This window comes from Oryza sativa, chromosome 11 (assembly GCF_034140825.1).
Source record: "Oryza sativa Japonica Group chromosome 11, ASM3414082v1".
NCBI classification, from domain to species: domain Eukaryota; kingdom Viridiplantae; phylum Streptophyta; class Magnoliopsida; order Poales; family Poaceae; genus Oryza; species Oryza sativa.
The window spans coordinates 28184615-28207572 of NC_089045.1; the positions used below are offsets into that span (position 1 = coordinate 28184615).

The 22958-nt window shown below is 50.4% G+C and overlaps 3 protein-coding genes across 3 annotated transcripts; 1 reads left to right on the top strand and 2 right to left on the bottom strand.

Moving 5' to 3' along the window:
* Positions 1-2451: 2451 nt before the first annotated feature.
* On the bottom strand, positions 2452-6253 carry LOC136354231 (vegetative cell wall protein gp1-like). The gene is made up of 3 exons (XM_066305923.1): positions 6202-6253; positions 3116-4015; positions 2452-2564 (listed from the first exon to the last, which is right to left on the bottom strand). The coding sequence occupies exons 1-3, from the start codon at positions 6251-6253 to the stop codon at positions 2557-2559; spliced, it is 960 nt and encodes a 319-aa protein (XP_066162020.1). The 3' UTR covers positions 2452-2556.
* A 3229-nt stretch (positions 6254-9482) lies between these two features.
* LOC136354232 (vegetative cell wall protein gp1-like) lies at positions 9483-15934 on the bottom strand. Its single transcript, XM_066305924.1, has 3 exons — positions 15886-15934; positions 10147-11046; positions 9483-9595 (listed from the first exon to the last, which is right to left on the bottom strand). The coding sequence occupies exons 1-3, from the start codon at positions 15932-15934 to the stop codon at positions 9588-9590; spliced, it is 957 nt and encodes a 318-aa protein (XP_066162021.1). The 3' UTR covers positions 9483-9587.
* A 4076-nt stretch (positions 15935-20010) lies between these two features.
* Positions 20011-22958, top strand: LOC136354233 (uncharacterized). Its single transcript, XM_066305925.1, has 3 exons — positions 20011-20841; positions 22066-22164; positions 22926-22958. The coding sequence occupies exons 1-3, from the start codon at positions 20011-20013 to the stop codon at positions 22956-22958; spliced, it is 963 nt and encodes a 320-aa protein (XP_066162022.1).

Genomic DNA, 22958 nt, shown 5'->3' on the forward strand with positions numbered 1-22958 from the left:
CGACGGCGGCGGCAGCGTGGCGTTGCGGGGCCGTGGCGGCGGCGGCGTGGCGTGGCGGCGGCGGCATTGCGCGCGCGGCGGCGAAGGCGGCGGCGGCGTGGCGACGGCGGCGGCGGCGTGGCGTGGGCATGCGGCGGCGGCGTTGCGCGGCGGCGAAGGTAGCGGCGTGGCGTGCCGGCGGCGGCATTGCGCGCGCGGCGGCGAAGACGGCGGCGTGGCGTGCCGGCGGCGGCTTGGCGCGGCGTCGGCGTGGCGCGTCGTCGTCGTGGCGCGGCGTCTCGTGGCGGGCGGCGCGACGGAGAGAGATCGAGATCGGAGAGATCGAGATGAAGGGAGATCTGGCGGCGGCGGCTCTCACCCCAGAGATGCGGCGGCAGCGGAGGAGGCGGAGGCGGCGGCGAGGACGACGAGCTCGAGACGACGGCGAGATACGGCGGCGTCGGCGCGGGGATTTGCCCTAGGCAGTGGCGGCGAAGGAGAGAGGCCGAGAGAGATCGATCGGCCGAAAATGTCTAAGTGTTGGTGAAGAAGACGAGGGCGCACCGGGAATATATATACCCCCGGATCTTTACTCCCGGTTGTTGAGAACAACCGGGACTAAAGATATCTTTAGTCCCGGTTGTTGAGAACAACCGGGAGTAAAGAAAAGATCTTTACTCCCGGTTGTTGAGAACAACCGGGACTAAAGATATCTTTAGTCCCGGTTGTTCTCAACAACCGGGAGTAAATATCTTTTCCCGCTATTTCGAAATTCTTTTTAAACCCGGTTAGGGTTAAGAACCGGGACTAAAGATTATAGCACTGCATATGATTTTCGCTTACATATGTGTTTATAAAATAGAAGTTAATGCATTAACATTATTTAAAGTACAAAGATTAATGACAATTACTTCGAAAAATTATTTTTGTCTGTAATAAATTGTCGCGACCGGGAAAATTGCCTTTTCCCGAACGCTAGTGTATTAATCCCCGTCCCAGGAAAAGCCGGGGTACACCACACAAACATGATATAAAAGACACATCTTTATTATATCGATAATATTTACATTATTACAAAGGCGCATCAGGCCTGACAATCAAAAATAAACAGCAGCGGACTAGCGGACCTACGGCTCCATCTTCACAGGCGCTCAACTGGGGTATAAGCCAGGACTCCACCTAAGACATCTTCTCCAAAGCTTCTCTTACTGAAGGGGGAAAAGATTGAGCAAGAATGAGTACGACCACAGTACTCAGCAAGCCACACCGGAGAATGCATGATTAATGCAAGGGAGTACAAGGAGATAATAATATAGGGGTTCAGTTTTGCAGTAAACAGCATTTAAAAGTCACTTAGTTGCCCAAAGCTATTTTATAAAGACGATCCTAGAGCTACACAGTATTATTAAACAAGGCCGTGAACCCTCACGAACCTGCCTTAACCCAAGGCCTACGATGATTTGGACCGAACTGGCAACCCGACCTGGGTTCCAGCTCGTCCCAAGCCAACCCAGGCCAACCATTCCATATTTTAGTTGTTGAGCAAATTTTAAGAATTAAAACACTGACTTGGGTACATTGCTAGGCTTGCCCATATCCGAGGGCTCGGCTATTCGAATAGATTTACTCTGATCAGAGGTGTACATCTTTACCCACAAGACACATCTTTACTCCGCATTCCATGGCCTTGGAACCCGTCGTAAAGATGTGACATAGTTTCCAACCCATCCTAGCCTTAGACAAGAGTACCGACCCAATCCTACCTACGGCCGGGATACCCGGGACAGGCAGGCAGAACTGAGCCCCTAGCATTGGGCACCAACCCTCCGCCGTATGACATCTCGACTACCGGGCCGCAGCTCGTGTAGCCTTCATTTGCCCTGGAGAATGTCCATCGACCCCCGACTTCATCCATCTCCAATCCGTGTACTTTTGTTTATGACTAGACTGAGCCACAAACTAAGCCTTACCCATTAGACATGTGGAAGTACGGTAGTGCTTTGCAACAGAGGCCCGAGCTTTAGTCCTTATAGTGGCCGGGGTGCTACTTCCCACAACTGGCATGCACCCAAACCCCACCGAAAACAGGTTTTAGGGGTTTTGAAAGAGGAAGAGAGGTGTGTGTCCAATTCCACCATAATCCGACAATTCCATAGTGTCCAGATGATATGAGAATTCCCAAAGTCTAAAGTTATAAAACCACCTAATGTTGTCCTATTTAATCAGCGAAGCATCTACCTAAATTCATACTAGTGGAACCATGAATAGAGCACCCACTAGTTGGGGTTTTTATTTTCCTAGGGTGAACAAGGTAATAATAACAATAACAATAATAAGGTCATAACAAAGGTAATTAGGCATGGCTAGATAAAACAGTGATAACGCGGGAATTTAAATAAAGCGGTAATGCAATAATTTAAATCAACATAATTTTACAAACTGGGATTCAATATGTTCAAGGATGATGTGACTTGCCTTGCTCAGAGAGAACGGACTTCCGAACCTTCGGCGACGACCACGAACCACGCTTCGGGAACTTCCGGGACGACAGAAGCTACGCGAAGCACACAAGCAAAGCTACAAGCCTATAAAGAAGCAATAACAATACATAAAAAGAAAGCACAGGGTTCTTTAGGTTATAACAAACATTAAGAGACTTGAACGGGTCGATTCGAAGTTCGTATGACCAAGATATGATCATCCGAGGTTTAATGCTGTTATATGGAGATTTGCGGATTATTATAATTAAGCTTTGCAATTATAAAACATGTGTAAGCGCTAGCCTGGAAAAGACAGGAAGGCTGCGCCGTTGACATGCGGACCCCACATGTCAACAGAAGGGACCGCGGTAGACCGAGTACACAGAGACGGTCCACGGGTCGACGGAAGCGGACCCCGTGTGTCAACCGAGGCGAGTGGCCGACAAACGGACTCCACTAGACACCACACGGGTTGCACACGTGGAAACCACGCGGCTACCGAGCGGGCACACTAACACGGACACTACACGGTCACCACCCGCACACGTGAACGACTACCGACACCGGTACACGGGTACCGGGGTCGACGATCGCACAACGGGTACGGGGCGACACCGAAAGGACGAGGGCGGGGAAGCGAGAAGACGGATCCTTACCACCACGCGACGAGGCGTGGGAACGACAACGACGAACGGGCGCGGCGGAGACAGACGGGCACAACGGAGACGAACGGCGAGGGGACGGCTTCGGCGGCGATCCTTGGGCGAAGGCGAGACGCGGCCGGCACGAGGCTTGACGACGCGGAGCCGAGGACGAACACGAGGACGGGGCTGCAGCGACTCGCTTGACGAACGCGGACGACGGACGAGAACGGCTTGACGGAGGGACGAACGCCACAACGATCGGGAACGACGAGAGGACGGGGGCGACGACGACCGGGGCCGGCGAGGAGGCGACGAGGACAGCCGGCGGCGGCTGCACGGGGACGAGGACGACGAGGGACACGCCGCTACGATGACGATGACGGAGGCGGCGCCGCGAGACGACGAGCCGGGCGAGAGGGAACGGTGAAGACGACGACGGACACCGGCGGTGTTCGGTCGGAGGGGAGGCGAGGCCGAGGACGACGTCGCGGCTGCGATGCCGAAGATGATGGGGGTGTGGCCGACCGGTGCACGGCGTGGAGGGACGGGCGGCCGAACAACTCCGGCGAGGCGGATGGAGGGGCTCGCGGCGATGGCGTTCCGGCGAAACCGAGGAGTGGACGAGGTGGAGGGCTACGCCACCACGCAAGGGAGAGATGGCAGCGCCGGCTGATGCACGGGCGCGGCGGAAGGGGGCTGCCGGAGGAGATGTCGACGAGGAGGAAGGTGAGACCGGCGCGGGCAACGGCGTTCCGGCGATATTCGGGCGACGCCGTGGCTTGGCCGGGAAAGAGGACGGCACTCCGGTGCCGGGAGAGGTGATGGCGACGTCGGCCGGCGCTCCGGGGACGCGGCAGAGGCGGCCGGAGGCGAAATCGTGGCGGCAACACCACGGTTGCCGGCGGGGAGGCACTCCCGGAGGTCACCTCGCGAAACGGAGGGCAAGCCGGGGTGGAGGAGGTGGCGGCGACGCTGGAGGAGGCGACGGCGCGGCCGGCCGGCGCACGGTCGAGGCGGCACCGGCGGCTGGAGACGGCCGGCGGCAAGGGAGAGAGAGGAGGACGGCGGGGAGAGGTGCTGCGGCCGTGGGGGAGCTCGGGAAGGGGCTAAAACGAGAGAACGCACGGAGGGGGTTGCATTTTATAGGATGGGGGAGGGAGCCGGGCACGGGAGAGGGCGGAACGGCGACGGGAATGGCGGCCGGCGGCAATGGAGGGCGGCCGAGGAAGACGCGGGCGTTCCCGGCGATTGGGGGCACCATTCAAGGGGGAAATTAGGGGGAATTGAAGAGGAGTCAATGGGGATTAAAACCCCCCAATTAATTTCGGAATCCATGGTTTGATTTGCGCGGATTTGGAGGAGGAACGGAGTAGGGTTCGCACGGGAGGGAGAGAAGGCCGTGCGGGAGGAGGAAGAAGGCGACGGCGCCCTGGCGCGTGGGCCCCACCGGTCAGGCGGCGGCGTCAGCGCGCGCACGCGCGCGGCACGTGCGGGAGGGGAGCGGCTCGGGGGCTGGGGCGGCTTGGGCCGAGCGGCCGGCCCAAGAGGAGAGGAGGGGAGGCGGCATGGGCCGAGCAGGCCGGGAGGGAAGAGGGGGGGGGGGAAAAAGGCAGCCCGAGAGAGAGAGGGAGGAGGGAGTGGGCCGAGAGGGGGAGAGGCCCAAGAGGAGGAGGGAGAGAAGGAGAGGGAGAGAAAGAGAGGGAGGACTTTGGGCCAAATTTGGCCCAAAAGAAAGAAGAGGATTATTTTTAGATTTTTTTCTTTTTAATAAACTTTGTCAATTGTTGTTGTTGTTTAATAATTATTTCCGGTGCTCTGAAAATTCAAGTAAAATTTGAGGGCTCCTTTTAGACCAAGGAGAATTTAACAAAAATTCTCCGGGCCACATTTGAATTTTTTTCTTGTACGTATTTTAATGTTTGCCAATTTCTTTTCGAATTTTTAATTAATTCTATTATTCCTTTTAGCGAATGAATTTTAATTTTGGGATGAATTTATCAGGACGTGACAAATCCACCCCCCTTACAAGAATCTCGTCCCCGAGATTCGAGGAGGCTAGCAAGAAGTTAGGTTGGGCGGTCTTCTCTTCTTGTCTGACTTCTTCCGCTCCGTCTTCTATAACAAACTTGCCTAACAAAACTTCTTCACTCTGGACTGCTTGGCTCGATCTCCTGTTGCAGATGGAATCTTCTCTTCACCTGACTTGTCCCTGGTTGAACCTTTAGCTGACTTCGACTGGGTTGCGGCACTTGAAGATAGGGCTTCAGTTCCAGAACTTTGCATAGTTCATATCTTTGGAGTCAACCTCATACAAGTTACCCACTTCATGTCATGCGTCGAGATCAGCTCGTCATTACTAAGATACCATGCTTGTCATCATTTAGCATTCAAAGTATTCCCTTACACATTCAGCCCTGACGTATTCTTTTTAGATTTCTCTTATCAATCACCTTTCGACCTACTTCTTGGTTCGATAATAAACACCTTTGCTGGTATCTTCTATCAATCACCTCGTAAACTTTGTCAACCAAGTACTCTTCACTCCGAGAGTTGTGGATGCTTCTGGTGACGATGAGGTCCTTTGGCTTGCTGCCTTTCAGTGAAACCTTGAAGTGTTTCGCCAAAAGCTATACTAACTGTCGTTGCCTTTGATCCGAAAAGGACTCATCTGTAACTCTTAGTCCAAACAAATGTCTCTTTGGTTAATCACTTGATTTTTCTTTTCCATCCTCAGGTTGGTTATTAGCTCGAGGTTAGAATATAGTTCCTCTGGCACGAGACCCTAGGTCTCCTTTGTCAGTAAACAATTATACACATGATCACATATCAGCATCTTCCAAAATAATCCTCTTTAGAACTTGTTTTTATCACACATGTCTCCCTTATTACACGAATACACGGCACTACCTTAAACAAAAAGGGAAGATGCTTAACATCGGTACATTGTTTATACTATGGGTTAGAATTAACATGAGGCCTCACAGGTACGGCGTTTGCTCCAGTGACCACAAGGCGAGTGACTCGTCTTCTTCTTGCATAATGGCCGGAGTGATGGCGCAGGTTACGCTTCGGCTGTGGACAATCTCTAGAGAAATGACCTGGTTCTTTGCAGTTGTAACAAATCAACGTCTTCTTTACTGAGCTGTCCATCTGGGGACGATCATTGTGACTTGGAGTTGGAATTGGTGGTTGGAAATCCTTGCTAACATTGGCATCAGTGGTACCATAGTTGCTATCACCATTGGAGTCTTTCTCAGAGTCAAAATTGCTAAGGTTGTCATTCTGGTTTCCAACATTGATACTATCGTTGACATCTTGGTGAATGCTACTGACATTGCACGCTTTATTCGAGTGGTCACTAATGGGGCAAGAACCATGGTTGTTGGTGGTATCATCATCATTAGTATTGCTAGTGTTGTTGTCTGCATTGCGTCCATCTTCTTGGGGCGGAAACTCTTGATGCGCAACAGAAGATCCGGTGATCTGAAGTGGCTCAGTGCGCTGTCTTTGGTTACCACCTGGAAATACTGGGATGTTGACAATCCTTCTCTTGCAGTTCGTCCTCCGATTATGCTCACTTTCGAGTTTCATGGTTTTGTCCACAAGTTTCTCAAAATCTTCATAATCCTCTAGAAGTAGTTGCACTGCAAGCTCATCTTTTAACCCCTGGAGAAACTTCTCTTGTTTGTCTTCATCCGTTTCCACATCTTCTGGTGCATAGTGAGCCAAACGATAGAATTCATGCAGGTACTCTGTGACGGTCAAATCTCCTTGCTTCAGGTAGCGAAACTCTTGTTTTCTTAGTGTGACCATTCCTGCGGGAACATGTGATCTCTTGAATACAGATGAAAACTCGTTCCAGGTGATGGTATGTCCTTCTGGCCGTGATGCTTCGTAGCTATACCACCACTCTGAAGCCGGTCCAACCAACTGATGAGCTGCGAAGCCAACCCGCTCCTGGTCGGTGCACTGAATCAACCCTAGCTTCTTCTCGATTGTGCGCAACCAATCACTGGCTTCCATAGGATCGACGGCAATGGCAAAGGTTGGAGGCCCCGTTTTGAGAAATTCGGATAACTTGCACTGTTGCTGGACTGTAGGTACTTGAACGTTGGTTGCCCCTGCTGGGTTGTTCCGATTCTGTAATAGTTGAAAGGCTGTTGCCAACATGTTGGTTTGGTTAACCACAATTTGGATTAGCTCTGGTGAGGTTTCGTTGATGCTTTTCTCATTCCCATTGGCTTGGGTTCTTGAGTCATCGGATCCATCATTCCCATAGCCTTTGTTACCAGTATTATCCATCTGTCACAAGGTAGAGGTTGAGAGGGAAAGCATACAAGGAAAGAATAGACCAGAGCTAGGGACAGGACCTTAAAGGAACTAACTCTTTTTGTTGATGTGTTGTTTGTTTTGCTTATTCTGCAAGTTGATTAAGCAAACAACCTAGCATGGTTACATCACCACCCACCGATGCAAACCACGCGCTACACACACAAGCAAGGAAACACACGACAAACGAAACACTAGAGGGTGGCTTAGGTTCTGCGACGGGTTCTCCAAGATCTTCACTCCTGCTTCACAGCTGGCTTCACTGCTTCCTTCGCTTCGCTAGCGGATCCTGCAGTCTTCCGGAGCTTCGGCAAACAACTGACGACATCTTCTTCTTCGCAAAGCTGACCATCTAGTACTTAGTTGAAATCCGAAGAAAGAAAAGAGTAAACCTTTTGCAAATAGCATTAGGGGAAGGAGAAAAAGAGGAACTTTCGCAAATAATTTTATTTATAAAATATGTCCTTAGGTTTTATCTATTTGGCTTATCCTACAGTCGAGATGGCTCTGATACCAGCTTGTCGCGACCGGGAAAATTGCCTTTTCCCGAACGCTAGTGTATTAATCCCCGTCCCAGGAAAAGCCGGGGTACACCACACAAACATGATATAAAAGACACATCTTTATTATATCGATAATATTTACATTATTACAAAGGCGCATCAGGCCTGACAATCAAAAATAAACAGCAGCGGACTAGCGGACCTACGGCTCCATCTTCACAGGCGCTCAACTGGGGTATAAGCCAGGACTCCACCTAAGACATCTTCTCCAAAGCTTCTCTTACTGAAGAGGGAAAAGATTGAGCAAGAATGAGTACGACCACAGTACTCAGCAAGCCACACCGGAGAATGCATGATTAATGCAAGGGAGTACAAGGAGATAATAATATAGGGGTTCAGTTTTGCAGTAAACAGCATTTAAAAGTCACTTAGTTGCCCAAAGCTATTTTATAAAGACGATCCTAGAGCTACACAGTATTATTAAACAAGGCCGTGAACCCTCACGAACCTGCCTTAACCCAAGGCCTACGATGATTTGGACCGAACTGGCAACCCGACCTGGGTTCCAGCTCGTCCCAAGCCAACCCAGGCCAACCATTCCATATTTTAGTTGTTGAGCAAATTTTAAGAATTAAAACACTGACTTGGGTACATTGCTAGGCTTGCCCATATCCGAGGGCTCGGCTATTCGAATAGATTTACTCTGATCAGAGGTGTACATCTTTACCCACAAGACACATCTTTACTCCGCATTCCATGGCCTTGGAACCCGTCGTAAAGATGTGACATAGTTTCCAACCCATCCTAGCCTTAGACAAGAGTACCGACCCAATCCTACCTACGGCCGGGATACCCGGGACAGGCAGGCAGAACTGAGCCCCTAGCATTGGGCACCAACCCTCCGCCGTATGACATCTCGACTACCGGGCCGCAGCTCGTGTAGCCTTCATTTGCCCTGGAGAATGTCCATCGACCCCCGACTTCATCCATCTCCAATCCGTGTACTTTTGTTTATGACTAGACTGAGCCACAAACTAAGCCTTACCCATTAGACATGTGGAAGTACGGTAGTGCTTTGCAACAGAGGCCCGAGCTTTAGTCCTTATAGTGGCCGGGGTGCTACTTCCCACAACTGGCATGCACCCAAACCCCACCGAAAACAGGTTTTAGGGGTTTTGAAAGAGGAAGAGAGGTGTGTGTCCAATTCCACCATAATCCGACAATTCCATAGTGTCCAGATGATATGAGAATTCCCAAAGTCTAAAGTTATAAAACCACCTAATGTTGTCCTATTTAATCAGCGAAGCATCTACCTAAATTCATACTAGTGGAACCATGAATAGAGCACCCACTAGTTGGGGTTTTTATTTTCCTAGGGTGAACAAGGTAATAATAACAATAACAATAATAAGGTCATAACAAAGGTAATTAGGCATGGCTAGATAAAACAGTGATAACGCGGGAATTTAAATAAAGCGGTAATGCAATAATTTAAATCAACATAATTTTACAAACTGGGATTCAATATGTTCAAGGATGATGTGACTTGCCTTGCTCAGAGAGAACGGACTTCCGAACCTTCGGCGACGACCACGAACCACGCTTCGGGAACTTCCGGGACGACAGAAGCTACGCGAAGCACACAAGCAAAGCTACAAGCCTATAAAGAAGCAATAACAATACATAAAAAGAAAGCACAGGGTTCTTTAGGTTATAACAAACATTAAGAGACTTGAACGGGTCGATTCGGAGTTCGTATGACCAAGATATGATCATCCGAGGTTTAATGCTGTTATATGGAGATTTGCGGATTATTATAATTAAGCTTTGCAATTATAAAACATGTGTAAGCGCTAGCCTGGAAAAGACAGGAAGGCTGCGCCGTTGACATGCGGACCCCACATGTCAACAGAAGGGACCGCGGTAGACCGAGTACACAGAGACGGTCCACGGGTCGACGGAAGCGGACCCCGTGTGTCAACCGAGGCGAGTGGCCGACAAACGGACTCCACTAGACACCACACGGGTTGCACACGTGGAAACCACGCGGCTACCGAGCGGGCACACTAACACGGACACTACACGGTCACCACCCGCACACGTGAACGACTACCGACACCGGTACACGGGTACCGGGGTCGACGATCGCACAACGGGTACGGGGCGACACCGAAAGGACGAGGGCGGGGAAGCGAGAAGACGGATCCTTACCACCACGCGACGAGGCGTGGGAACGACAACGACGAACGGGCGCGGCGGAGACAGACGGGCACAACGGAGACGAACGGCGAGGGGACGGCTTCGGCGGCGATCCTTGGGCGAAGGCGAGACGCGGCCGGCACGAGGCTTGACGACGCGGAGCCGAGGACGAACACGAGGACGGGGCTGTAGCGACTCGCTTGACGAACGCGGACGACGGACGAGAACGGCTTGACGGAGGGACGAACGCCACAACGATCGGGAACGACGAGAGGACGGGGGCGACGACGACCGGGGCCGGCGAGGAGGCGACGAGGACAGCCGGCGGCGGCTGCACGGGGACGAGGACGACGAGGGACACGCCGCTACGATGACGATGACGGAGGCGGCGCCGCGAGACGACGAGCCGGGCGAGAGGGAACGGTGAAGACGACGACGGACACCGGCGGTGTTCGGTCGGAGGGGAGGCGAGGCCGAGGACGACGTCGCGGCTGCGATGCCGAAGATGATGGGGGTGTGGCCGACCGGTGCACGGCGTGGAGGGACGGGCGGCCGAACAACTCCGGCGAGGCGGATGGAGGGGCTCGCGGCGATGGCGTTCCGGCGAAACCGAGGAGTGGACGAGGTGGAGGGCTACGCCACCACGCAAGGGAGAGATGGCAGCGCCGGCTGATGCACGGGCGCGGCGGAAGGGGGCTGCCGGAGGAGATGTCGACGAGGAGGAAGGTGAGACCGGCGCGGGCAACGGCGTTCCGGCGATATTCGGGCGACGCCGTGGCTTGGCCGGGAAAGAGGACGGCACTCCGGTGCCGGGAGAGGTGATGGCGACGTCGGCCGGCGCTCCGGGGACGCGGCAGAGGCGGCCGGAGGCGAAATCGTGGCGGCAACACCACGGTTGCCGGCGGGGAGGCACTCCCGGAGGTCACCTCGCGAAACGGAGGGCAAGCCGGGGTGGAGGAGGTGGCGGCGACGCTGGAGGAGGCGACGGCGCGGCCGGCCGGCGCACGGTCGAGGCGGCACCGGCGGCTGGAGACGGCCGGCGGCAAGGGAGAGAGAGGAGGACGGCGGGGAGAGGTGCTGCGGCCGTGGGGGAGCTCGGGAAGGGGCTAAAACGAGAGAACGCACGGAGGGGGTTGCATTTTATAGGATGGGGGAGGGAGCCGGGCACGGGAGAGGGCGGAACGGCGACGGGAATGGCGGCCGGCGGCAATGGAGGGCGGCCGAGGAAGACGCGGGCGTTCCCGGCGATTGGGGGCGCCATTCAAGGGGGAAATTAGGGGGAATTGAAGAGGAGTCAATGGGGATTAAAACCCCCCAATTAATTTCGGAATCCATGGTTTGATTTGCGCGGATTTGGAGGAGGAACGGAGTAGGGTTCGCACGGGAGGGAGAGAAGGCCGTGCGGGAGGAGGAAGAAGGCGACGGCGCCCTGGCGCGTGGGCCCCACCGGTCAGGCGGCGGCGTCAGCGCGCGCACGCGCGCGGCACGTGCGGGAGGGGAGCGGCTCGGGGGCTGGGGCGGCTTGGGCCGAGCGGCCGGCCCAAGAGGAGAGGAGGGGAGGCGGCATGGGCCGAGCAGGCCGGGAGGGAAGAGGGGGGGGGAAAAAGGCAGCCCGAGAGAGAGAGGGAGGAGGGAGTGGGCCGAGAGGGGGAGAGGCCCAAGAGGAGGAGGGAGAGAAGGAGAGGGAGAGAAAGAGAGGGAGGACTTTGGGCCAAATTTGGCCCAAAAGAAAGAAGAGGATTATTTTTAGATTTTTTTCTTTTTAATAAACTTTGTCAATTGTTGTTGTTGTTTAATAATTATTTCCGGTGCTCTGAAAATTCAAGTAAAATTTGAGGGCTCCTTTTAGACCAAGGAGAATTTAACAAAAATTCTCCGGGCCACATTTGAATTTTTTTCTTGTACGTATTTTAATGTTTGCCAATTTCTTTTCGAATTTTTAATTAATTCTATTATTCCTTTTAGCGAATGAATTTTAATTTTGGGATGAATTTATCAGGACGTGACATAAATTAAGTGGATAAATCGTAATAAGCAAATATATGACTTATAATTAATAAAAATTCCAATAATCATATATACTTAGCATATATATGAATGATATTATTATATTGGTAAAAACTCTAATTAAGATATGTATGTACATACTGCATGATTTAAAATTAATAAAAATTGTAATCATCATATATACTTAGCGTAGGAATTATATTAAATTAAATGCTAAAAACTCTAATTAACATATGTAAATGCCACATGCATGATTTAAACCTTTTAAAAATTCGAATAGTCATATATAAGTAGCATATGAAAGATAGTAAATTAAATTGTGAAAAACTCTAATATATGAATGATAGTTTTAAAAATATATTAAATTTAATACTTTTAAAAATTCTCTAGTCAATTATAATTAGCATATGAATGATAGTAAATTAAATGTTAAAAACTCTAACTAACATATGAAATTGCCACTTGCGTGATTTAAAACTTTTAAAAATCCTCTAGTCAATTATAATTAGCATATGAATGCTAGTAAATTAAATGTTAAAAACTCTAATTAACATACATATGAAATTGCCACCTATGTGATTTAAAACTTTTAAAAATGGTAAGTATCACATATAACTAGCATATACATGATTTAAACTTGTTGAAACCTCTAATAATCGTGCATAATTAACATATGCCATACATCAATTGATTTATATGGATAATCAATACATCCAAAATAGTTTACATCGTGTACACAATAATTACGGCATTACATCGGCGGTGACGGTTCACTGCACGTACTTTCTCCTCACTATTGTTCCCTCCTTGTGATCGCTGCGTGAGTAAGGGGTGTCTTCATTTGATAGGAGGATGCTAGGGTCAATCGTCACCGTGAAAGGGGGTTGCCCATCCAACTGATCGTAATCCTCGTCAGTCTTGTCCTCAACTCCGACGATTTTTCTTTTGCCTGGGAGAACCACTTGACGCTTAGGCTCATCAGGCCCTCTGCCCTTCTTTCCTTTGCTAGACATGTCCTTCACGAAAAAGACTTGCGTTACATCATTGGCAAGGACAAAAGGTTCGTCCGAGTATCCAACCTTGTTAAGGTCAACAGTTGTCATCCCACTGTCATCAATCATTACGCCTCCACCAGTCAACCTAACCCATTGGCACCGGAACAGAGGAACCTTGAGAGGACCATAGTCAAGTTCCCATATGTCCTCGATGGCACCGTAATACGTGGCAGTTGTTCCATCGTGTCCCATGGCATCGACACGAACAGCGATGTTTTGGTTCGTGCTCTTCATGTCTTGGGCTCTCGTGTAGAATGTGTACCCATTGATCTCATATCCCTGGAATGTCGCGATCGACCCAGACGGTCCCCTCGCCAGGAAGGCAAATTGTTGGTTGATCGACTCGTTACCCATGAGATGTTGTCGTAGCCACGCGAGGAAAGTATCAATGTGATGTCGTGTAATCCATGCATCGGACTTACCGATGTTCCTGGCGCGAACTAGAGCCAAGTGCTCCTCGATGTAAGGAGCTACCAATGAAGAGTGTTGCAGAACAGTGAAATGGGCTTTACGGAATAAATTGTTGTCTACCGTCATTATTGCTTTCCTTCCGAGAGTTCCCTTTCCCCGTAGTCTCCCTTCATGGCGTGATTCAGGTACCCCGATTGGGCGAAGGTCTTCGATAAATTCTACGCAAAATTCGATGACCTCCTCTGTTCCATAACCCTTGGCGATGCTTGCCTCTGGACGAGCACGGTTACGAACATACTTCTTCAGAACGCCCATGTACCTCTCGAAAGGAAACATGTTGTGTAGGTACATAGGCCCGAGAATACGGATCTCTTTCACAAGGTGACAAAGCAGATGCGTCATTATATTGAAAAATGAAGGTGGAAATATCAACTCAAAACTGACGAGACATTGCACCACTTCATTCTGAAGGGCTTCTAATCTATCCGGATCGATGACTTTCTGCGAAATTACGTTCAAGAATGCACATAGCTTTGTTATTGTTGCCCGGACATTGTCTGGAAGGATACCCCTTATTATAACTGGTAGCAGTTGTGTCATCAACACGTGACAGTCATGAGACTTTAGGTTTGTGAACTTCTTCTCCTTCGTGCTTATTATTCGCTTGATATTCGTGGAGTATCCAGACGGTACCTTTATGCTCTCCAAGCATTCAAACATACTTTCCTTCTCTGCCTTGCTAAGAGTGTAGCTGGCTGGACTCAAGTAATGGCTTCCTTTCTCCTTTGGTTCCGGGTGAAGGTCGCCGCGTTGTTCCATATGCTTCAGATCATTACGTGCTTCCAGTGTATCTTTCGACTTTCCGTATACACCTAGGAAGCCAAGAAGGTTTATGCAAAGGTTCTTAGTGAGGTGCATCACGTCGATTGCGTGGCGTACGTCCAAGAATTCCCAATATGGTAACTCCCAAAATATAGAGTTCTTTTTCCACATCGCCGCGTGACCATCTTCGCTCTCTATAGGCTGGCTTCCAGGCCCCTTTCCGAACACTACTTTAAGATCTTTAACCATAGCAAACACTGTTTTCCCGCTGCGATGTTTAGGCTTCGTACGGTGGTCGGCCTTATGTTCGAAGTGCTTGCCTTTCTTCCGTACCGGGTGGTTTGCTGCAAGGAATCGACGATGACCCATGTATACAACCTTCCTACAGTGCTTAAGATACGTACTTTCTGTGTCATCCATACAGTGAGTGCAAGCCTTGTACCCCTTGTTGGACTGTCCGGATAGGTTGCTAAGTGCAGGCCAATCGTTGATGGTTACGAACAGCAGCGCTCGTATGTTAAACTCCTCCTGTTTGTCCTCGTCCCACACGGGGACACCTTCCTTCTTCTACAACTGTTTAAGATCTTCGACCAGTGGTCTTAGGTACACGTCGATGTCGTTACCACGTTGCTTGGGGCCTTGAATAATAATCGGCATCATTATGTACTTCCTCTTCATGCATAGCCAGGGGGGGAGGTTGTAGATACACATCATAACGGGCCAAGTGCTATGGCCGCTGCTCATCTGTCACGCCCTGAAGTTCCCCTCCCTTGCTCTAAATTCATAAAATAAATCGTTCGAAGAAATTGTTTAATTTAACCTAGAGATGAATCCCTAATTAATAAATGCAAATAATAATCGGAATCGGCATGTGGAATTTTTCTTGGATTCTACATGTCAAAATATGCTAACAGGATTTTTAGTGGAATTTTTAGAGCCTTGGAAATAATTTTAATCAATTAAAATAAGCAAAGTGCAATATTAAATCCCTGGAAAAATCCTTTTTCCTTTTTATCTTTTCTTTTCCCTCCTTTTTTCTTTTTCTTGGGCCCGGCCCATTTCCTCCCGCGCCGGCCCGCTCCTCCCTCCTACTCCCGAAGTTCACCCGGCCTCCTTCTCCCTCTCGGGCGCTGACAGGTGGGGCCCACCTGTCAGCCCTTTCCCTAACCTCTGGCCGCCCACGCCCGCGCCAACCGCCGCCGAAACCACCACCCATCGCCGCCCGCCTCCCCCGCCTTCCGCGCCCCGGGCCACGTCGCCCACTTCCCCGCACGCCCCGCCCTCCCCGCGCCCACGCCCCACTCCCGCTCACCCCCGCGCCCGCGAGATGGCCGGGATTCGATTTGAATCCCGCCTCTCTCTCTCTCTCCTCCTCCACCTCCTCCACTACTCCGGCGAAATTGCGTCGTTCCCGGCCACGACTCGCCGCCCCCCTCCTATTTAAGCACGCCCGCACCTTCCTCTCTCTTTTTCCTTTCTCGGCCGAGCCCTCCCGAGCTCTCCATCGCTCCCGCGCCTCTCATCCCGCCATCCGCCGCTCGCCGCCAAGCTCCGGCCGCACTCCGCCACCGCTAGAGCCGTCGCCGCACCGCGCCGTCGACGCCGCCGGGTTCGCAAGCTTGTGCGCCACCCCGTCCGCCGTTTCCCCGGTCAATCCCGCCGCCGGAGCTTGCTTCTCCTCGCGCGCCGGTGAGTACCCCCATGGACGCCGCCTTCGACCGGCGAATCCGCTCGCCGTTAACCACCCCTCTCCCTCTAATCCCTCCCATCTTGTTCCCTAGGAGGTCTCGGAGCTCGTCCGCCTATCGTCGCCGTTCCCCGGTCGCTCGCCGTCGCCGTTCGCCGTCGTCTTCCCCCCCACGCCGGCCAACTCGCGGTGAGGCGCCCTCCCCCTCTTTTCCCCTTTCTCTCCCTCCTAGCGCCGTGCCGGGCCGAGCCGCCGCTGCGGCTGTGTGCCGCCGCCTTCGCGCCGCCGTCATCCGTCGCCGCTTTCCGCGCCTCCGGTTGCCGTCGCCGGCGACCGTGCGTGCGCGCCACCGCCCTCGCCATAACCGGTCGGCCGGTTTGAGGCCGAGCCGAGCCGACCGGGCGTCTCCTCCTCCCCATGAGCCGCCGCTCGGTGGGGCCCGCTTGCCAGCCGCCCCTCTCTCTCCTTGAGTCACTGACCCGCGGGTCCCGCGTGTCGGCGCCACCCCTCCTTGTGCTGACGTCAGCCCTGGGGCAATATTGCGCAATAAATTGATTAAGGGTTTTTCTTTTATAGTAAAAACACAGAGAATCTTCTAAAAATCATAACTAATTCATCCGAGCTCCGATTAAGTCCATTCAAGTCTCAGTAAATTCATAAAAATGTATAGAATCCATTAAAAATGGTTTTGCTTCCTGTTTCAGTAGTCTTATAGCATGTTTTGCTTGTGTGCTTTGTTTGTCGCGTAGATTTCGGTCGTTTCGTCGATTCGCGGTTTCTTGAAGACGTTGCTGTGGCCTCATCAGTGCGAGAGCAAGGCAAGTCATACATTGCAATTGATCATATTGTACCCAATTTACAAATGTCCCGCATTTCTATTAAATATTGCATTGTTTTACAATATCATGTGGGATGGGTCCTATTACTCAGCTATATGTTGTTTCCCTTACGCCATTAATAACTTGGGTATTAAAATGACTAGATGTTGGTTTAGGAGATGCTTAGCCATGCTTAGTTCAACTAGTGCACAAAGGGGGATCACATTAAAGCATAGACTTGATTATTGGCATAGCTTTGATTTAGTGCCACCGTAATGGTGTGGGTTAATTAAAATACACATCATGGTGGGCTGTGGGTGCATGGTCTTGCTAGTCGCACCCATGGCATTTAAGGACCGGTTCGCGGGATGCCCTGGAAGAATTTATCGTACTTACCACAAGCCAGCGTGGGCAACGGCTGGGCTTGTAGTGTAGCTTTTCTCTAGCCGACGTACCCAGGCGAGGGTGGGCGTGATGGAGTTGGGTCGGCCGGGGCGTCCGGTTGATCGGCTTCCGGATTCACCGCGGCATGAAAGGGGGGCTGCCCGTTGCCTGCTGGGGACGGGGGCGAACCCTAAGGTGTGGTGCGATCGGTTAGAGAGGGTTATGCGAAGGGTCCTGTCACGGCCTCTTTCCGGTATGTCGTGGTGGCATGTCGGCGCACGGGAACGTGTCGTGGGGCTGTGTCTTGTGGGTACAGTTGTACACCTCTGATCAGAGTAAAACTATTCGAATAGCCGTGCCCGCGGTTATGGGCGGTCGACCAGATTCACCGTGATTAGTTTCACCCTAGTTAGCTTTTGGAACTGGTTAGTTCAGGTGGTGGTTTGGGCCTGTCGCAACGTGGTGTAACGTTGGACAGTGATTGGTTAATATGGATTAATTACTGCAACTGTTTTACTGCTTTCAACTACTGCTTTGAAATGCCGGCTTTATGCAAAAGAACCTTTAGCCTCCCTTGGATATATCTTGCATCATACCTCCTCTTCCGGTATGACTTGCTGAGTACAGTGGGTAGTACTCAGTCTTGCTCTCTTTTCCCCCACACCAGCGTTGAAGTCCTTCTCAGTTGAAGATGTCTCGAAGAGGTTGGTTTCGTCGCTGCCGTCAAGGATGCCTGTGGAATGGAGTCGCCCGCTGCAGAAGTCAAGCCTTCAGGCTTAGCTCGCTTTTATCTTTTTCCGCTGCATTTGTAATCTTTTATATTTTTGTAAGACGTGGATCTGTATGTCAACAATTGTCGTTTGTGTACCCTGGCTGGTCCTGGACAGGGGTTTAATGCACATTCAGCTTAGAAATTCTGGTTCGTGAATTTCTGGGTGTGACAAGTTGGTATCAGAGCCGACCTTGACCGTAGGTCAAGCCAAATGGAAACCCTAAGAGCTCTCTTAAACCTTTTCATCTGCATATGCTTTTTGCACTTGGATTTGTTTCGGGAAAAATTTGGGGTTTTGCCTCTTTTGATTTTGGGAGAAAATCTTGGTCGCTTATTTAATCGGATCTCTTGACTAGGGACAGTCCAAGGTTTTAGCAAAACTTTATTTGGAATTTATTTGGCAGCCAGTCGGGAATTGTTAGGTGGTATGCATTAAGTTGTGTTTAGATTCGATGGGATGCAGTCTTTATGCGCATCATTATTATCATGCATTTATATCATACATTAAGTTATTGTTTAGTCAGTTGCATTAGTGTCTTTTGTCTGGGTTCATGAAAAATGTTCTATGCATAAAAATCATCATGCTTGGCTAGTTGTTTGGGCCATTTGTTGCTTTGTTTAAATTTGGATTTGAGCATGCATTGATTCCTATCCCTTGTCTACCTTAGAAGTCAGACCTGTTCTTCGATCGCAAGCGCCGCTCCGAGCTTCAGAGTCGCCGCCCTTAGCTTTATCGTCTTCTTAGTCTGTTTGCGTGCTAGTTTTTGTGTTTAGGTTTGTTGCTTGTGGGTTAGTCGGCGGTCGATATCATGTGTGAGTGGTATGACAGCCTTAATTAGGAATTGTGTGCCTCTTTTTCAGTGTTTTAATCAAGATTAAGATAATGGCACTTAATTTCATAAGAAAGATTAGTTTCCGAGCCATCTGTTTTCTTCCTTTCTCTTATTTCTACCTATCCCCTCCAGATGGTGAAGACAAGGAATGATCTCCGTGACTCCAACGGCGCCAGTGGCAGCGAAGAGCAGACAGATGAAGCTCATACCAGTGGTGCACCTGGTAGCAGTTCATCTCCGCCGCCCGAGAACCCAACAGTCACTCAGATGATGACAATGATGATGCAACAGATGCAGCAACATTACCATCAAATGTTGCAGCAGGTGCAACAGAACCAGCAGTTTGGTCCTCCACCATCACACGTGTCCAAACTGTTAGACTTTCTTCGTATCCAGCCACCCACTTTCTCAAGCACCACCAACCCAATGGAGGCCAACGACTGGCTCCGTGCTATTGAGAAGAAGCTGAACCTACTGCAATGCAACGACCAAGAGAAAGTTGCTTTTGCTACACACCAGTTGCAAGGTCCCGCTTCTGCCTGGTGGGATAACTACGTGGTGACCCGTCCAGATGCAACGAAGGTTACTTGGGTAGAGTTTTGTCAAAACTTTAGGAAGGCACAGATTCCTGAAGGGATTATGGCACAACAGAAGAGAGAGAGTTCCGTGCATTGCAACAAGGAACCAGAACGGTTACAGAGTACCTGCACGAGTTCAACCGCCTCGCGCGCTACGCTCCCGAGGACGTGCGCACCGATGGTGAGAAGCAGGAGAAGTTTTTGTTTGGGCTCGATGATGAATTGACCAACCAACTAATCTCCGGAGTCTATGAGGACTTTGAGAAGCTTGTGGACAAGGCTATCCGCCAGGAAGACAGCTGGACCGAAAAAGAAAGACAGCTCAGATCAGCTTTCCTCAGGGGAACAATCAGAAGCCTCGTTTCATGACGGGACAGCTAGGTGGGCCTTCCACCCTGATCGTCTGTCAGCACCGTCCCTATCGCCCGAGTAACTTCAACAACTATTACAATGGTGGCAGTCACAACAATAGTAAGCAGCACAACCACAACTCGACTCCACCCCCACTAATGGCACCAGCTCAGTCAGATCCGCCAGCTGTGTCAGCTCAGTCAGAACAGCCCAAGAAGGGGGCTGTAGGAAAGCCAGGACCCTGCTTCAACTGTGGCAAGCACGGCCACTTTGCTAGCAAGTGTCCGAAGCTGAATCGCACTGGACCCAGGTTCATCCAGGCCCACGCCAATCATGTGTCTGCAATGGAAGCACAGGCAGCACCAGAGGTCGTGTTGGGCACGTTTCCAGTGAACTCATATCCAGCAACAGTTCTCTTTGATTCAGGTGCCTCGCATTCTTTCATTTCCAAAAGATTTGCTGGGACACATGGATTATCGGTAGTGGAACTTAAAATACCGATGCAGGTTCATACCCCTGGAAATGACATGAGGACAGCACATTATTGCCCCTCGGTGACTATAGAGATCAGAAGATCACCGTTTCTATCCAACCTCATCCTTCTCGAATCTAAAGACCTAGATGTCGTTCTCGGAATGGATTGGTTGACCAGAAACAAGGGAGTGATTGACTGCGCAAGCCGCACCATCACCCTAACCAACGACAAAGGGGAGAAGATCACCTTCCGTTCCCCAGCGTCGCAGAAGTCCGTAGCGAGTCTGAATCAGGCTGCTATTGAGGGTCAGACAGAAACAGTGGAGAAAAGTCCCAGGAAGTTGGAGGATATTCCTATAGTACAAGAGTATCCTGAGGTGTTCCCAGAAGACCTCACTACAATGCCACCGAAGAGAGAAATCGAGTTCCGGATCGATTTGGCACCCGGGACTGCTCCAATTTACAAGAGGCCGTACAGAATGGCAGCTAATGAGCTAGCAGAGGTCAAGAAGCAGGTTGACGAACAGCTGCAGAAAGGGTACATCCGACCGAGTACTTCACCTTGGGGTGCTCCGGTTATCTTTGTGGAGAAGAAAGACAAGACCAAGAGGATGTGCGTGGATTATCGCGCCCTTAATGAGGTCACAATCAAGAACAAATATCCGTTGCCCAGAATTGATGACCTGTTTGATCAGCTAAAAGGAGCTAAGGTGTTTTCCAAGATAGACCTGCGATCAGGCTATCATCAGTTGAGAATTCGGGAAGAGGATATTCCCAAGACAGCCTTCACCACTCGGTATGGGTTGTTTGAGTGCACAGTTATGTCATTTGGACTCACCAATGCACCGGCTTTCTTCATGAACTTGATGAACAAAGTGTTTATGGAGTTTCTTGACAAGTTTGTCGTGGTGTTCATTGACGACATACTTATCTATTCAAAGTCTGAAGAACAACATGAGCAACATCTTCGTCTGGTACTCGAGAAATTGAAGGAGCACCAGTTATATGCCAAGTTTAGCAAGTGTGACTTCTGGTTATCGGAGGTCAAATTTCTGGGTCACGTCATTTCTGCTCAAGGCGTGGCAGTGGATCCATCAAATGTGGAATCAGTTACCAAGTGGACCCCACCAAAGACAGTTTCTCAAATCCGGAGTTTTCTTGGACTTGCGGGTTATTACCGTCGGTTCATCGAAAATTTCTCTAAGATTGCCAAGCCCATGACACAGTTGCTAAAGAAAGATGAAAAATTCAAATGGTCAGCTGAGTGCAACCAAAGTTTTGAAGAACTCAAGAAGAAGTTAGTCTCTGCACCAGTTCTAATTTTGCCAGATCAGACAAAAGACTTCCAAGTCTACTGTGATGCATCTCGCCAAGGGTTGGGATGTGTGTTGATGCAAGAAGGCAGAGTGGTCGCATACGCTTCGCGACAGTAACGTCCACACGAGACCAATTATCCCACTCATGACCTTGAGTTAGCAGCAGTGGTTCATGCTCTGAAAATCTGGCGGCACTATCTTATTGGCAACCGCTGTGAAGTATACACTGATCACAAGAGTCTGAAGTACATCTTCACTCAGCCTAACTTGAATCTCCGACAGCGAAGATGGCTGGAGTTAATTAAAGATTATGACATGGGGATACATTATCATCCAGGCAAAGCAAATGTGGTAGCAGATGCTTTGAGCAGAAAAAGCTATTGCAATGCCTTATGCACTGAAGACATGTGTGGCAAATTGCAGCAAGATCTTGAGCACCTAAATTTGGGCATCGTGGAACACGGATACGTTGCTGCCCTAGAGGCAAGGCCTACGCTCGTGGATCAAGTCAGAGCAGCTCAGGTAAATGATCCTGAAATAGCTGAGCTAAAAAAGAATATGAGGGTCGGAAAAGCCCGAGATTTCCATGAGGATGAACATGGCACAATCTGGTTGGGAGAAAGATTGTGTGTGCCTGACGACAAAGAACTGAAGGATCTCATACTCACAGAAGCTCATCAAACTCAGTATTCAATTCATCCCGGTAGTACTAAAATGTACCAGGACCTCAAAGAGAAATTCTGGTGGGTCAGCATGAGAAAGGAAATAGCCGAATTCGTCGCACTCTGCGATGTTTGTCAGCGAGTCAAAGCAGAACATCAGAGGCCCGCAGGACTGCTACAACCCCTTCAGATCCCGGAATGGAAATGGGAAGAAATCGGAATGGATTTCATCACTGGTTTGCCCAGGACATCGTCAGGGCATGATTCAATTTGGGTAGTCATGGATCGCCTCACGAAAGTTGCTCATTTTATTCCGGTGCACACTACCTATACGGGGAAAAGGTTGGCAGAGCTGTACTTAGCAAGGATCATGTGTCTGCATGGGGTACCTAAGAAGATAGTATCTGATCGAGGGAGTCAGTTCACATCAAAATTTTGGCAGAAACTGCAAGAAGAATTGGGGACTCGTTTGAATTTCAGCACGGCTTATCATCCGCAAACAGATGGTCAGACCGAGCGAGTAAATCAAATCTTGGAAGATATGTTGAGAGCTTGTGCACTTGACTTTGGTGGAGCCTGGGATAAAAGTCTACCGTATGCGGAATTCTCTTACAACAACAGCTATCAGTCCAGTTTGCAGATGGCACCGTTTGA

Bases quoted from the DNA above. Each gene is read 5' to 3' on its own strand.
- LOC136354231 (XM_066305923.1), bottom strand. From the start codon at position 6,253: ATGGACAGCTCAGTAAAGAAGACGTTGATTTGTTACAACTGCAAAGAA. The intron at 4,016-6,201 runs GTCATTTCTCTA...GACCTCCGGGAG, and splicing joins TTACAACTGCAAAGAACCAG to TGCCTCCCCGCCGGCAACCG.
- LOC136354233 (XM_066305925.1), top strand. From the start codon at position 20,011: ATGGCACCAGCTCAGTCAGATCCGCCAGCTGTGTCAGCTCAGTCAGAA. The intron at 20,842-22,065 runs GTTGACGAACAG...GGCAAATTGCAG, and splicing joins TAGCAGAGGTCAAGAAGCAG to CAAGATCTTGAGCACCTAAA. The intron at 22,165-22,925 runs GTAAATGATCCT...TTACAACAACAG, and splicing joins ATCAAGTCAGAGCAGCTCAG to CTATCAGTCCAGTTTGCAGA.
- LOC136354232 (XM_066305924.1), bottom strand. From the start codon at position 15,934: ATGGAGAGCTCGGGAGGGCTCGGCCGAGAAAGGAAAAAGAGAGAGGAA. The intron at 11,047-15,885 runs GTGCGGGCGTGC...GACCTCCGGGAG, and splicing joins AAGGAAAAAGAGAGAGGAAG to TGCCTCCCCGCCGGCAACCG.